A 17059-nucleotide genomic window follows, 5' to 3' on the forward strand; every position below is an offset into this window, starting at 1 on the left:
GCTTCTTTCAGTTTCCGCCTACCAAATCCACTCACAAGGCTTTGGTTGGCTTAAGACTATAGTAGAAGACACTTACCCAAGATGCCACGTAGTGGGACTGAACCCGGAACCATGTGGTTGGTAAGCAAGCTACTTATCACACAGCCACTCCGTTTATTTTTCACATACAGTAATGTAAACTGTGAGTTTCACTGGAGGAGGGAGAAACCTTGTATTTGCATATATAGGCTTCTCGTGTTACATACACACGTATATACAGTTATATACATATATGCTACTGAATGACAAGGGAACAGGAATTACATAATCAATTTCATTTGCGTACAGTTGTAGGAAGCAGTGCACTAAGAGTCCAGTGCTTGTACATCTTATAGTTTCCTTAGAGCTATTAAAACGAGGTGTATGTTTATTTCAGAAAACAATTGAATACACATGCACACACACACACACATATATGTAACTGAATAAATGATAAAAGAACAATAATTATGGAATCAACTTCATTAGCTTACAGCTGTTTCTGCTATAGGATGCAGTGCACTCAGAGGTGAGTGTTTATACATTACCTTATGGCTTCCTCAGAGATTCTAAAATGAAATTAATGTTTGATACTGAAGCAAATGTATATTGAGTTCTAACATGAGGTTATTTGTATTGCTATGTCAAATATTTGAGTAAAAAAAATACACAACAGACTGCAGAAAGCAGTAACCCTGAGACATCTAATGACAAATGCTGTAGTTCTCAAACTGACTGATACTCTCACCCAAATAGTGAAATCTCTCCTCCCTACTCTTTATTAAGAAGACAAAACAGAGTTTGCACCCATCTGGTACGCTCATTCAGCGAAAATGGATGAAGATAGCTGTGTGAAAAAGTGCCACAGCCTAGCGGTTGAGGGTACCTGTGGAAGAGGTAGACCCAGGAAAACCTGGGATGAGGTGGTGAAGCACAACCTTTGAACATTAGGCCTCACCGAGGCAATGACTAGTGACCAAGACCTGTGGAAATATGCTGTGCGTGAGAAGACCCGGCAAGACAAGTGAGACCATAACCTGTGGCCTTTACAAGGGGTGTAGCCAGCCCATTTATGTGTACCTTTCCTTCTTTGGACACAAAACCCTGCTTGCGAAGACCTGTTAAGGCAAGTGAAATTGAAACAAATTCGACGACTGGCACCCATGCCAACCTTCCTTCATTCGACACTACACTCTGCTTGCGAAGACCTGTTGGGGCAAGAGAAATCGAAACTGAACCAAATTCGATGACTGGCACTCGTGCCAATGGAATGCTAACAGCATCCAAGTGCCGGTGGCATGTAAAAAGCATCATTTGAGTGTGATTGTTACCAGCGTCACCTTACTGGCACTTGTGCCAGTGGCATGCGAACAAAACATGCGAGCGAAGTCGTTGCCAGTGCCGCTGGACTGACTCCTGTGTAGGTGGCACGTAAAAAACATCATTTTCCATGCTAGCATGGGTTGGACAATTTAATTGAGGACTGGCGAACCAGATGGCTGCACTAGGCTCCAATCTGATCTGGCAGAGTTTCTACAGCTGGATGCCCTTCCTAACACCAACCACTCCTAGAGTGTAGTGGGTGCTTTTACGTGCCACTGGCATGAGGGCCAGTCAAGCAGTACTGATAACGGCCACGCTCAAATGGTGTTTTTTACGTGCCACCTACACAGGAGTCAGTCCAGATTATGGTGCCCTTCTCCACACAGACAGCTCTGCAATGCATCACCCCTTGCTTTGCAGAAGCTGTCTGGGACTTAGGCCTAGAAGCCAGTTTAAACAAAACAGAAGTCCTCCATCAACCTATACCACCCCTTCACGTCACCATTGGGGAGAATGAAATAAAAGACAGTCAACTAGTTCATCTACTTTGGGCACTCCATCTCGTGATGCCAAAAATCAACATGGAAGCTGACAACAGACTGGCCAAAGCAAACAGTGCATCCAATGGACTGAACAATAGCCACAAGGAAAGGGACCAATATTAGTGAGTACAGAACCGTTGTTCCAATCATATTCTTGTATGACTTGTGAGTCATCTATTGGCACCACCTACAACTTCTTGAGCAATTCAATCAGTGCTGCTTTTGCATCATCCTTAACATCTAGTGGCATGACTGTCTAACATTGAGATCCAAGAGCATGTGGAGGTCACCAGTAGCAAAGCAACACTGTTGAAGACAGCTAATTCTGGGTGGGTCACATCACCAGGATGGAGTGTCACGGACTTCCTAATATCATGCCATATGGTGAACTCTTCTCTGGTTACTGATAGAGGAGCACCAAAGAAGAGGTACAAAGACTCCATCGAAAAAAATCTCTGGGTACCTGCCACATTGATCATCACCATTAGTCTGGTCTTGCTGTTGATTGTGAAGCCTGATATCTCACTGTCCTCTGGGCAATACCTTCATTTGAAGGCACCTACAGGACCAGCCTTGCTGACAAGAAAAAAAAAGAGAGGGAAAATAAGGACACAACCAGCTCTGGTCAGCCTACCTTCCAGTGCAACCTCTGCAGTCAGGCCTGTTTATCCTGAATTAGACTTAGTGCCTGCAGCAGACAAACATACACACCCCACTCTGTAAACCTTCAGAGATTGCATTGCACTAGTGTAAATATATGTAACATTGGATTATTTGTTTAACATAAATTTTCTTCTCAGGCATGTTTTACATTCTTATAGAACATATGGAGTAATTTGTTAGATAACATATGGTCTAATAAGCACTTTGATGACATATTTATACACATTAGTGGAACATTCCCATCAAAACTTCTAGGTGCAAACATAACAGAATGACTACCATTGTTTGAGATGTGCAAGAAAAGTATTTACTGTCACAGAAGCCAGCTGCGTTACTGATGTGAATCTCTTCAAAAATCAAAAAAGATAAAGAATAACCACAGACAACTATTCCACTACATTTAATATATTATGTGTAAATATTTTTGAAGGTCTTTGTTTGCAGTATCCAGTTCATTACTTCGTTAAATTTAGTAGCTGTTTCTAAACTGTACTTCATTATTACTAAGACTATCACAAGTATAGTGAAATTCACAAAAGATCCTGTCCTGTATTTGTTTTTCTGCATCTGATGAACACAAGCTGGCAAAGACAGAGCCCTTACAACTTCAACAGTCTGACACACATGACTAATTGTAACACCTCATAGCTTTAACTGCCTTCTGGATCTTACATTTACATCTAACTTACTTAACATCCACTATATGGTCCCATCAAAAAGCACTGGTTAAGAACTGCTCCTGCAATTGCTGTTCCAAAAAAACAAGTTCTTTTGTTAAAGCTTCTAATACAGAGTGAAATGGTATTTTATCCAAGCTATTACTTTTGCAGTGATACTTTCATGATATGGTATATCAGCTTGAGTCGCATTTTTCCAGTTGTGGCAGTTGATTACAAGGCTAATCGATATTCAATGAGCTTCGTTATTCTCAACCTTTAGCATTCTATACTCACTGATAAACTTAAGAAATAATTAGCATTATATGTGCTGTTTGCATTCGGCATCTCAGTGACAATTCTTGAAGAATCAGTACCATTCTTTGCATTTCCTTGTAAATGCTTTACTCACCCCCAGCTTGGGCTATGTCTGAGATTATACAATATAGTTATTCTTCAATTTAATAACAGATAATACATTCATGGTAAAATTCTTAATTCAAACATCTGAACAACAGAAAAGCTTGGTATCTCTTGTGAAGTCAAAATTAAACGAAAATCACTCCACTACCCACAGAATAAAGCAAACATTGATAGTCATTTTATTTTCAAATAATTTCATACATTTTATTTATTCTTCAGTCTTTGCATTCTATTTGTTATATATATATATATATTCTTTTTCTTTGGCATTATATAATTTTGAAGATATTTTCATGAGAAACAAGCTTTCAAAGGATAAACCTTATATCAATTAATTTTCAAAATACACATTTATTGTTAGCAATTAATGGCAATGAAATTATGATAAATGTATGTATATAATCAAACTAATTATTACAGTTAATCCAAAGTAAACTAATTGGAAATGCAACAACACATTTTCGAACATTAATAATTGGACACATGGCTTCATATATTTATATAAAATATAATCAGAAGTTACACTACATTCATAAAAATTGATCAAGTAAATGGCTACAGAAACACATACAAGCTTAAGTATCACTGATACTATATTGGAGGGTTCAGGATCAAAGTTTACAAAAATAACCGCTAACTTCTGTCAGCCGAAGAGGGAAAAGTGAAATGGCTGGAATAATGTAACATGAAAATATTTCAAAGGGGTAAAAGACACATTCACGGAATTTATAATGGATAATTCTTTTAAAACCTCAAGTATTTGTGATGTCAAATGATGAAACTTTGAATTTATTCTATTTAAATTTCATAAAACACTCAATTTTCCCACTTTTACCATAGATACCACCTATATGAATGTTCATGAACAGTTAATATACTGCTCAGTGAAAATGTTATACTGTGTATATTGCTGTATAGTTATCAATTCCACGAATAAGTTTGTGGTCAAATCAAGTGTATTCCAAGTAAATTTTTACCACAAATACTACAATGATATGAGAACAATTATAAACACCATACAGCAAATGAGTTCATTCTTGTTACAAGATTACATTTAGTCATCCTTTGAAATTGGGGTAAAAATTTCTATAAGTTCACACAGGTCTGACATTTTTAGGAACACATTTTCAATCTAAATCAGATTCAGCCCAGCACACTGTCTAGTTTTAATGCGTTATCGTCAAATCTAGACTACTTGATGGATTCATTTTGTTCACAATATTTATTCCATCTGATATATGCGATCATAACTTTTTTAAGTTAGTAAAACCTTTCCAGATTTAGGCTGTTGCAGACATCAAGCTATGTTCACAGGAAAAATGTAGGCCAAACAAGAATTCCAGTAAGTTGCAGCTCAGGGTAGGATTGGGTGTAGTGTTTAGAACAAGGAGATCACCATAGGAAATCATTTTAGGGACTTTGATGGATTTTACTTATGTGTTGTCCATAACTAGATGAGGTGAAGTACAAGACTGTTACTTTGATTTGTGTTTATATGCTGTTGAAACAGACTAGAGTGTTATATTCTAATTGATGGACATTTTCAAGAGCCCTGTGCAAAATGGTAAAGCAGGTTTGGCGTAAAATATTTAGGTTGTGCACCAATGTTAATGTATATAGAAGTTTCAAGGGTTAGTGTAGAATCATAAGTATAGAGATGACATGGAGACAATCACAATTATAACAGACCAAAAGTATAAGCTCAGGATTGAAGAGAACATTATCAGCAAAGGTCTGACAAGAAGTCAATGATAGAGACATAAACTATAGTTGGGGTAATTTAGCTAAAATGTTTTCATGGCAAACATGTTTGAGGAATTTGCTGATTTCAAGTACCACAACACTGCTTTCACCAGAGTTCCAAAGAACGAGAACTGGTGAATAATGGAGGAAAGCAAGTGTCTCTAGTTGATCTAGATCAAAACAATGAGTTGTCAGAGAAAGTGGTTTACAACTGTTTCCATCCATCAGTTCTCGAGATAGCGGAGAGAGCATTATAAATATAGGTCTGTAGTCAATGGGTCCTGAAGTTACCCATTTTCAGCAATGCACACAGCCACATGCTTTCATGGACTGGGAGCTCATGTGTGTGTGTGTGTGTGTGAGAGTGAGAGAGAGAGAGATAGAGAGAGAGAGAGAGAGAGAGAGAGAGAGATAGAGAGAGAGAGAGAGTGAATGGCTTAACAAGGACAGAATAGGTGCTTTGCTTGAGAGTGATAGAAAGAATAAAGTCAGGACTTGATACTTCAATTGAATCATCAGATATTTGAATGTGAATATTGTGTGAATATGGAAACTGGAAGGAAAATTGCAGGGAGTTTTGTTTGGCATTATGTGGAGTTATATAAGTGATGCACTCTCTGAGTGGTTGGCGTTAGGAAGGGCATCCAGCTGTAGAAACTCTGCCAAATCAGATTGGAGCCTGGTGTTGTCATCCGGTTTCACCAGTCCTCAGTCAAATCGTCCAACCCATGGTAGCATGGAAAGCGGACGTTAAACGATGATGATGATGATGATGATGATGATGCAAGGAGAAAATATAAAGTTTTTACAACTGATGTGCTGCTTATATAGTTATTTTCCTGAGGATTCTACGAAGTAAGAAGAGAGTCTCTTGGTAAGAGACCAGAACACTCTGCTGCAGTCTGGGAAGGAAGAGAACGTCCAGGCTATGTTGTGCACAAAGACAACTTTCTGCTTTACTTAGAGCAATTCCCAAAATGGAGTTGTTGCTGTTGTTGATGGTTTATTCTATGTTTTACAGGCAGTGTTCTTTGTGCAACAAAGCTTTGAGTAAACAATGTGGAGATTTTGAACTTCAAGGGAACTGGTTGTATGAAAGATCTGAAGGAATATACCAAAGAGGTCAGTTTCAATCACTCAGAGTTGGGATAGAGGCGGAAAAGAGGAAGACATGGACTGAAACAGATTTTTTTTATTCAATAATAAAGTTAATACTGGCAAATATTGGCCACATCAAAATTTTTGGTTAACAACATGATTAGTTTAGCAATGTGCTTCAGCAGAGGTAGTAGTTACAGCTTTAATGTATTGCAAAAAATGGATAGCTATCATGTGTTAACATATATTAATGAGCCAGCTCCAATACTGTACAGAGTATAATTACTCTATTGCATGAACATGCTGGTGAATACATAAAGTAGATTTGTGTGTGAATTCTTTACCACATTTATCACATTTAAATAATGGCTCATCTTGTGTGTGAATATATTTATGTTCAGTCAAAGTTATATTATCATAAAATGTCTTACTGCAGATATCACACGTATATAATTTTTCTTTGGTGTGAACACGTTTGTGAAGTGTCAAATATTCACTTCGAGAGAAAGCTTTACCACATGTATCACAGTGGTATGGTTTCTCACCTGTGTGAATACGTTTGTGCTTAATTATATATCTTTTCTGGGCAAATATTTTACCACAGACATCACATTGGTATGGTTTTATACCAGTGTGAATGTGCTTGTGGATAGTTAAATCTTCACGTGTAGAGAAATCTTTATCACAGATATCACAGTGATATGAGTTCGACCCTGAGTGAATGTGTTTGTGCCTCACTAAATATCTCTTTTTCAAAAATATTTTACCACAGACATCACACTGGTGTACAGTTTCTGTGTGACTAACTTTATGAGTTGCTAAAATCTCCATTGTAGAGAACATTTTACCACAGGTATCACACTGGTAAGGTTTCTGAATGGTGTGAATACGTTTGTGACGAGTTAAATCTCCGTTTATAGAGAATGCTTTGCCACAGACATCACAGTGATATGGTTTCTCACGTGTGTGAACAGTTCGATGATTACTTAAATGTGCATTTTGAGAGAATGCTTTATGACAGATTTCACACTGGTATGGTTTCTCGTTTGAATGAATACGTTTATGAGATGATAAATTTCCAGTTGTCGAGAAAGTCTTACCACAGATATTACACTCGTATGGCCTCTCACCTGTATGTTTACGCTTATGACACGTTAGATTTGCACTTCCAGAGAATGCCTTACCACAAACATCACATTCATATGGTTTTTCCCCAGTATGAATACGTGTATGACGCTTCAAGTAATCTTTTCGAGAGAATGTTTTATCACAAATATCACAGTGGAAGGGTTTCTCTCCTGTGTGAATAAGTTTATGAGAAGTTAAATACCCACTCTGAGAGAATGTTTTGCCACACACATCACATTCATATGGTCTTTCTTTGGTGTGAACACGTTTATGGATAACTAATGGTTTATTTTTGGAAAATGCTTTTCCACAGACATCACATTCAAATGGTTTCTCATTGAGGTGAGTGCGTTTATGGTTAATTAATGTTTTACTTTTAGCAAATGCTTTACCACAGGTATGGCAACGGTAAGGTTTCTTCTCTGTATGAGTGCGTTTATGAGACGCCAATTTCCCAAGGGCCTTGAATGTTTTGCCACAGATATCACAGTGGAATGCATTTTCTGCTGTGTGAATACGATTGTGGCGGGTTAAATTGTTTTTCTGTGAGAATGTTTTCCTACAGATATCACACTGATATGGTTTCTCACCTGTGTGAGTAGACTTATGACGAGTTAATTTTGAACGGACATTGAATATTTTACCACAGATATCACAGTGATATGGCTTTTTGTCTGTGTGGATATGTTTGTGATTATTCAAACTTTCAATATCAGAGAATATTAGTAAACAGACATCACAAGTGTATAATTTCTTTGCGACACCTAACTGTGTCTCATCAGCATCTTTTTTCTCAGATTTTATTTCAGTAAGAATCTGATTCTCAGATGTGTCCTCCATGGTGTTTCTCAAATACGAATGTGATTCCTTTCTTTACATAACATATAAATTACTTGAAGGTTATATAAGTGATGTCATAATACACGATAATGTCATTCTTCATTTATGTGGGTGAGAAGTTTCCTGAAATGAAACAAAACAGCATAAGAAAAGAGAAAGAGTAAAACAAACAATGGTTACTAGAGACAAATAGATTGGAAAAAAGATAATGTTAAAACAGCAAAATTAAATAATAAAAATTACAGAGATACAATAATACAAACATAAAACTTAATTATAGAAGTGTTTGTAATAATGGTAAAGCAGGAATTGACAGATTCTAATTTTAGGAAGCCAAAGATGTCGGGTTGTCAGTCTGTACTTGAAGAAGGTTGATTGTGAATAATATGATCTAGGATGATAATGGACAACAGACAAGAGATAAAATGTTCAATTATCTTCAAAGAGAAAATACAGGAACACCCTCCAAAATATAGATAACAAATGTAAAGAAGATTCAGAAACCGAATACCTCTGAACACATCATGAGGCTGGTGTATGTCAATCACAGATAATTCTCATAGAGACATATTCGCATCATCATCATCATCGTTTAACGTCCGCTTTCCATGCTAGCATGGGTTGGACGATTTGACTGAGGACTGGTGAAACCGGATGGCAACACCAGGCTCCAATCTAATTTGGCAGAGTTTCTACAGCTGGATGCCCTTCCTAACGCCAACCACTCTGAGAGTGTAGTGGGTGCTTTTATGTGCCACCCGCACGAAGGCCAGTCAGGTGGTACTGGCAACGGCCACGCTCGAAATGGTGTCTTTTATGTGCCACCCGCACAGTTCAGGGGCACTGGCAACGATCTCGCTCGAAAATCCTACGAAGGCCAGTCAGGCGGTACTGGCAACGGTCACGCTCAAAATGGTGCATCTTATGTGCCAGTCAAATAAATATCACTATTGTAAGATACCTTGTCTAGCCATGAACATTTTGTTACAAAATCTTTATGACAAGTGCATCATAACTTGCATGCATTGGTCTTAGCTCAAAGATTTGTGTTATACAGAAATATCATGGAGATATGGTTTAAACAGAATGGTCACAGGAAATAATGTTAGGATAGTTATTTTCTTTAATGATCCATATTGGGTTCTTCTGGTGTTAAAATAGTTAACCACCATTTGATGAACCTATGAATATGAGGATTATGAACAAGATATTAAATGTCTTGTATATACTTTACCAAATGTACACACTTTTAAGAGACAAAGTAAACTTTCCTTAACAAGAGGAAGGAACGAATGGAGGATTTGGACTCTGTAAGCTGCATCATAGGCAACGCGTCTAATGGAGCAGTAACTGAATAAGAAATGACAAAGAGTAACGGAATACTTTACTCTTGCCACTGACCCGTCTAGTGCTGGTGGCTCATTAAAATGCACCCAGCCAAACAATGTAAAATGGCAAGTGATTTAGCTGTGCAAACTAGAACACAAAGTTAGCTTTCATCTCTGTTACTGAGTGTAAGGAATGACCAATGGCCATAACGAGGGATGAAATATTGCGAGACTCATTCAAGTCAGCAAGAAAAAATGAATTTAGAATTATGGCAATGATGATGTTGTGTAGTTAGAAATGACACTAATGTGTCTTCTGAGAAAAAGCTTTGTTCAACATTTAGGATAGACAGATGTGAAAAATTATAAAACAACCAGTATTCCTCTCTCATGCACTTGACCAGTGCTCTTAATGCTCAGTGTTGAATGACTCCAGTATAACCAACATTCGTGGAGGCGCAATGGCCCAGTGGTTAGGGCACCGGACTCGCGGTCATAGGATCGCGGTTTCGATTCCCAGACTGGGCGTTGTGAGTGTTTATTGAACGAAAACACCTAAAGCTCCACGAGGCTCCGGCAGGGGATGGTGGCGAACCCTGCTGTACTCTTTCACCACAACTTTCTCTCACTCTTTACTTCCTGTTTCTGTTGTGCCTGTAATTCAAAGGGTCAGCCTTGTCACACTGTGTCACGTTGAATATCCCCGAGAACTATGTTAAGGGTACACGTGTCTGTGGAGTGCTCAGCCACTTGCACGTTAATTTCACGAGCAGGCTGTTCCATTGATCGGATCAACTGGAACCCTCGACGTCGTAAGCGACGGAGTGCCAACAACAAGCCAACATTCATAGTGCCTACCCTATACACACACACACACACATACAAAGCAGCCAATTACATCTCAATGACAGACTTGCATAGAACTGGAAAGTTCTGTTCCCTACATAGCTGCTGGTTGCAAAGACATAACTTGATGGTCCAGATATATGCCAGTAAAAAAGCATGAAAGTTTGCAGTAATTGAGACAGTGCAAAACCAAAGTAAAACCAAAAGCATAAAGTGCATTAATTCTTTAGCATTCAGATTACTTTGTTAAATGTAATGCTTGTTTATTCAGTGTTTTGAATTAATCATGCATTATCTCATAGCTCTGAAATTTCAATAATCTGTTTACTCTGTAAGTAACATTATATGGTAGGTCTGAGAAGCTGCAAACAACTGATTTGAACATAAAACAGGTAGAATGCTTGGGTAGGACATGGTTGGTTTAAATCCAAAAGAGTTAATGTAATAATCATATATATATATATATATATATATATATATATACTAGCACTAATCTCACCAATAGGTTACACCTCTTTCTCTGCAAAACCTACTTGAGCTCAATTTTCTTCACAAATAGCACCACAAGAAGATTTTAATACAGGCAAAATGTCCTGGTACAGAAACGATAACACCAAGAAGGAAGCCATTATTAGGTCTTACAACCTGCCAGAATCAGCAGCCAAATATTCCTCAAATCACACACTGCCTTCTTAAAAAAACATAGACATATCTATTACACTGTATACAAGGTTGCATGGTTCACAGCTTGAATACTTTTGGACTTAGGTCTTCTCAATCAGAGAATTTAGGGCTAAACAACAATAACATCACTACTAAACTACTTTTCCATCACCACCTTAACTGCACTGATTCCTGCTGACACCATCTTTTGCTCCACACATCCAGCTATCACAACTACATGCTAAACAGTCCCTCAACTCTCCTCCAACAACTTAGCTTCTCATCATCAGAGCACAATCAAGTATTAATGAACAGAATTATAACAACCGCTTTCAGACAGCTAAAAGCCCAGGGAAACCACTTCATAAACACAAAAACTGATTTAACCCTCAAATGTTCAAATTATTTTGTCAAATCTATTGCTCTGAATTGATCATACATTATTGCATAGCTTCAAGATTTCAACGGTGTGTTTCTATATATTGAGAATGACATTGTAGGGTAGGTGTGAGAGGTTGGATCTGGTCAGTTTTAACATAAAACAGGTAGAATATTTGGGCCGGATATGGGTGGATTAAATACTAAAGGGTTAAGTTTCACAGAACTCAATGGCAGCTTAATCCTCAACAAAGACACAGCACATCCATTCAACAAAATAACCACAGACACCAACCCCATAAACACAGACGTTGAAAGCATGTTCTAATCTTCTAAAGGGGATAGGACAGTCTTTGTTCTACCAATACAAAGAAAACACAAACACTGCTCATAAAGAAAATATCACCACACCACAACTCCTTTAATCATGAATTGCAATCACAATAGCTCTTGAAGTCATCCCAAATGTTGAGTCACACCATCATTGAGGATCTCACCTAGTATATCTTTAACATAGCTAGGACCATATCTCAATACAAATCCTTCTCATCAGGAACATAAAATACTTTAGCTCTCAACAATTATTGATACCCTACAAAGCTTAAGTGAGGCCCACAATGGAGTGGGATCCAGAAAAAGGCCATCAGACTGATTTGTATCAAGTTATAGACACACCCCAGCGTCTAACCCACAGATCAGAACTTAAGAGTCATGGATTCCTGCACTTGACTATAACAACATTCCATGTTGTTTGTGAATGAAACTACAAATGCCTACACAAATCATGCGGACTCATGCCAAATGCAGATAATGTTATATTTATGATACTTTCTCAGACTTGTTCCCGAAATGCTTGATTGCATCCACATGGCAGAAGAGATACCCACAATGGACAGTTGGGACATTCACAAGCTCAAAAAGCTGAGCAGTATACATTTTGAAATATATGAGGTCTGATCAATAAGTGTCCAGACTGTTGCCATAGTAACAAAGCTAAAGCAAGCAGAGCGAAGCTGCTTGGCAAAGATTGACCTTGAACTCTGCTGTGCAGGCGCATTAAGTTATAACGTTCTAGTTCACTTCTGTTGTTTATAGCAATGCTTGAACGGAAGATGTGTAGTGTGTAATCGTTGCATTGACCATGACAAAGCAAGTTGTCAGGGTGGTACCTGCTCAGAGGCCTACGCAAAGTTGCAGAAAGTGTATGAAGAGGGGTGTATGAGCTGCACACAAGTGTATAAGTGTTTCAGGTGCTTCCAAGATGGTTGAAAAATGTTGATATTGGCGAATGTTCTGAGAGACTCGCAACCAGCATAACTGAGTAAAACATCGCAGATGTGCAGATCAGTTCAGTTTATTATGACTGGAGGTTTGGGTATGAGATACAAGTCTGCCGAGTTTGTGCCAAAACTGCTTTCAGCTGACCAAAATGACACTCGGGTTTCAAGTTGCACAAGATCTCCTTAATTGTATCAAGAAGGATGAAAACTTTGCATAGGTCTCTGAGCAGTTATCGCCAAGCTTTTAGCAAAATTTAAAGCAAATTCTCTGCTCAACTTCCTGTCACGGTCACTGTGATGATCACATGCTACACACTTTTCTTCCAAGCATTGCTGTAAACAGCGGAAGTGAGCTAGAATGTTAAAACTTAGTGCGCATGCACAGCAGAGTTCAAGGTCAATTCGTGCAAAGTGGCTTTACTCAGTGTGCTTTAGCTTTGTTACTATAGCAACAGTCTGGATACTTATTGATCAAACCACATGCATATGCACACAGACAAACATCACAATTTTCCCAAAATTTCAATTTTCATTTTGTAGCAAAACATTTTCAATTATTATAAAATGATGTTTTACTTTCAACTTATATCACTTTCTAACTCATTTTCTTCAGGAAAATTCGCTGAAAGAAATCTTTGTAGAAAGATGACCATAACGGGTATAATGTCAACTATTTTTGAATACATATTTCTTTATTGTAATTTTTATCACTCTTTTCAGCTCAAAAGTAGAGTATCCTAATAGGTGGTCATTTGGTATTCTAGAAATAGCAGCCAGATCGCTCTAGTTTTAGATATGAATGAAAAGCATTTTTAATCAGACATGATGGACAGAGGTTTGAATGGAAATGGGGGTCGCAATGATATTTTAAGACCTAAAATATGAGAAGAAAAAAAGATGGGGTGTTCACATTCCATTAGGTATAACACGGAAGATCACTACAATTGTTTCATTTCTTTGAAATAAGGGACCATACAGTATATTTTAAGGCCTGTAGCATACCAAGCAGCCATGCTAATAAATTCACCTCAGCTTGCAATAGATCTCCTTTGTTATTGTTTGGTTTGGGTTTAAAAGTTCAAAGTGGACTAAACTTTTCATATCCCACCAAACAGATAACAATGCCTTACGTGGGTGAAAACCTTCTCTAGCCTGGGGTGCTGGTGTTTCTCCTTTCCCTACCCAATGTCTTCAGCACTTGACATTTTTATAGAGAACCCATTTCTCGCCGCCAGTCACTATTCGGTCCAAACAAGGTTCATTCGTGAGACATGGCAGCAAAGAAGGGCACACATTCACTCTCTGTGCACGATTAGACTCGGAAAGTTTGTGAGGAACCCAATTTGCTGACGTTACCGATGACACACAAGTGTCAATGAATGGTTGAATGACTAAATCCAAGCTTCTCTGCCAGTTACGATGGGATTTTGTTCCACCAGGGTTTGCAGAACGTCCTGGTTGGGCGATCTTTCGATTTAACTGGCAAAAATGCCAAACTAAACAGCTGTTAAGGTACAGCGTTCGGTAAAATCGGTAAACAATTTATATTTACTTTCGTGGGTGGAAACGTTCATTTTGTTTGAAGTCAGCATAAAGTGAAAGAGAGACGAAATGGACAGAGACGTGTGTATGTGCTGATGAAGGGTGCGAGCGTGAATTTATTTACTTTTTTTTGTGCATCTTTTTTTAGTGAGTGTGTGATTAACTGAGAGAGAGAGAGAGAGAGAGAGAGAGAAGGAGAAGCGTGTTGTCAGAGGTGTCTTGCTCTGTGTCACTCACTAAAAAAAAATAATGCGAGAAAAACTAAATGAAAAATTTACGTTATCACTCTCTCCCTGTCTTTCACACACAGAACAAGATACACGTCTCTCTCTCAGTCAATCGCACACTGAAAAAAGATGCGAGAAAAAGTAAATAAATAAGTAAAAATTTAGGCTATCTCTCTCTCTGTCACACACACACACACGTCTCTCTCAGTCAATCACTCATACATTCATTGAAAAAAATAAAAAATGTACGCTGTCACTCTATCTCTCACACAAACACACTTTGTCTCGCACCCTCCACCTATTAACACATACACAACTCCATGTCATTTCGTTTCTTTTTCACTTTATGCTGACTTCAAACGAAATGTACATTTCAACCCACAAAAATAAATAAATAATTTTTTACGGAATTTACCGAAAGCCGTAAGGTAACAGCTGAGCTGCGCGCGCACGCCTTCGAGTTAAAAATGAAAGATCGCCCCACCGTTGACACTGGCTTACGCTTATTGTCCGATGTCCATATACTGCATTAATATTCCTCGCACTTTCCGTTGCGTTGTTGCCTTTATTGGACTCATAAAGCAAAATATGCTCCTTTCTCGCTGCCATTATAGCTTTGAAAGAACTATTAAAATCGAACTGCATTCTTCAAAAGTTGCTCTAAGGACAAGGTAAAGAATATGCACACCCGGTGTTTGGGGTTAGGGTTACGCCGAAAACGGGTGGTGTGCGTATTCTTTACCTCCACCAAAATTACTACCTGCTTTTAAAGCAAGGTGAGGCAGGTAGTTTATCCTGTCCTCCCTCCGACTTTTAGTTCATGCAATTGAAAAAACCGCATTATTTACGGGATGACCAAATATTTACAAGATAAATCAGATTTTTAAATCTGAAAAAAAAAAAAGTAAAAAAAAAAACCACTGTTTTATTTTAAAAATTATTATTATTTTTTATTTGCAGAATTAAGATTTTGCAAAACATACTCATCCGAAAAAATTACGATTTTTGTTGCACTAGATAACTTCCGACTCTATTCTATAGGAATGCCGTATTGTCCAGATTTCTTGTTCGTTCCCCAAACACAAGAACATTGTGGAAGAATCCCTATTTGGATCAAGCAACACGATCCTTAAATATCTGATACAATTACATATTATACTTAAAGATCACATTTTAAATCCTATTAATTGTTTAATAATGTTTATATATGTATTTCATATTGTGGTTTTCGTTTATCTACTTTTGAATATACGGTGATATAAAATCACCCTTCTATTTGATTGTGGGATATTACAAGAACATAGAAATAGTTTTAAATTTCATATTCTGTCGATTCACAAAAAAATAATTTTAAAAAACGCATAAAAACCTGAACATTTATTTTAATAATTTATCTCATTTCTGTTTAAATAAATTGAATATTATCTTCGTTTCTCCTTCATGTTTTCTTTTTACCTCAAAAACATTCTCTTAAATAATCAGACCGTTAAAAAATAAATAAAAATTTCCCGTCCGACCGTTATGTTTCATTACAAAGGAAGAATAATTCAGCTTGACTTAAAAAGCAACAAAATAAATTAAACAAATTACACATGCTATATTAGTAATTTTATACTACAGATTACCAAAAAAAAGTTGTTCCCTGTTCCTTCTTTCAATTAAAAAAAACCGAAACCGTTTTTTTTTACCTTCAGGTGAACTTAAATATCGCCGGAAGCCATGTTCCATATTTTTTTTTTGTTGCCAATTTGAAACCCTAACAATTACCATTTTATTTCAGAACTGAAATTTTAAATAAAAATGTAATTCAGAAAGAAACTTATAAAAGAAGGGCGATATCTATAAGTTTGAAAAAAAAAAATTGAAAATATTTAAAACGAATCTGGGAATAACACGAACAGTTATTTGGTAGACTAAGTTTTCTCACTATACGTATAACAATGTAAAGTTGATAAAGAGTAAATATATATTATATATGTGCAACTTACTGTTTTCCGATATCTTTCTTCTTCACTACTTGATATAAATAGATATAATTAAATTATAGGAATATGATGCCATTAACAGAAGCAAGAAATTAATAAAGTCTTCTATAAGACATTACCGACAGTAAGGACAAACTAAGCGATATATATAAATAGAATTCATAACTAATCGATCAACTCAATAGCATTACTTTCGTAGCTGATTCTGGAATAAATGTATATAAAATGTATGAAACAAAATTTTAGTCGTGTTAAATTGACGATAAAATTTGTGTAGCATCGTAAAGTAAATATAGTCGGTAATTTTTTAAAAGTAAAATGGCAGCGGTAGAACGGGATAAAATGTTATAGACTTAGTTTTAACTAATTTGGAGCG

The 17059-nt window shown here is 37.1% G+C and overlaps 1 protein-coding gene across 2 annotated transcripts; it reads right to left on the reverse strand.

Moving 5' to 3' along the window:
• Positions 1–3781: 3781 nt before the first annotated feature.
• On the reverse strand, positions 3782–16815 carry LOC106876062 (uncharacterized). 2 transcript variants are annotated; one of them, XM_014924466.3, is made up of 2 exons: positions 16687–16815; positions 3782–8557 (listed from the first exon to the last, which is right to left on the reverse strand). In XM_014924466.3, the coding sequence occupies exon 2, from the start codon at positions 8432–8434 to the stop codon at positions 6749–6751; it is 1686 nt and encodes a 561-aa protein (XP_014779952.1). In that variant the 5' UTR covers positions 8435–8557; positions 16687–16815; the 3' UTR covers positions 3782–6748. The 2 variants fall into 2 exon arrangements, with proteins under 2 accessions (XP_014779952.1, XP_052825791.1); XM_052969831.2 differs by lacking the exon at positions 16687–16815 and adding an exon at positions 16387–16490.
• Positions 16816–17059: the final 244 nt, after the last annotated feature.

The sequence above is a fragment of the Octopus bimaculoides genome, chromosome 7, assembly GCF_046866305.1.
Source record: "Octopus bimaculoides isolate indiv1 chromosome 7, ASM4686630v1, whole genome shotgun sequence".
NCBI lineage: Eukaryota > Metazoa > Mollusca > Cephalopoda > Octopoda > Octopodidae > Octopus > Octopus bimaculoides.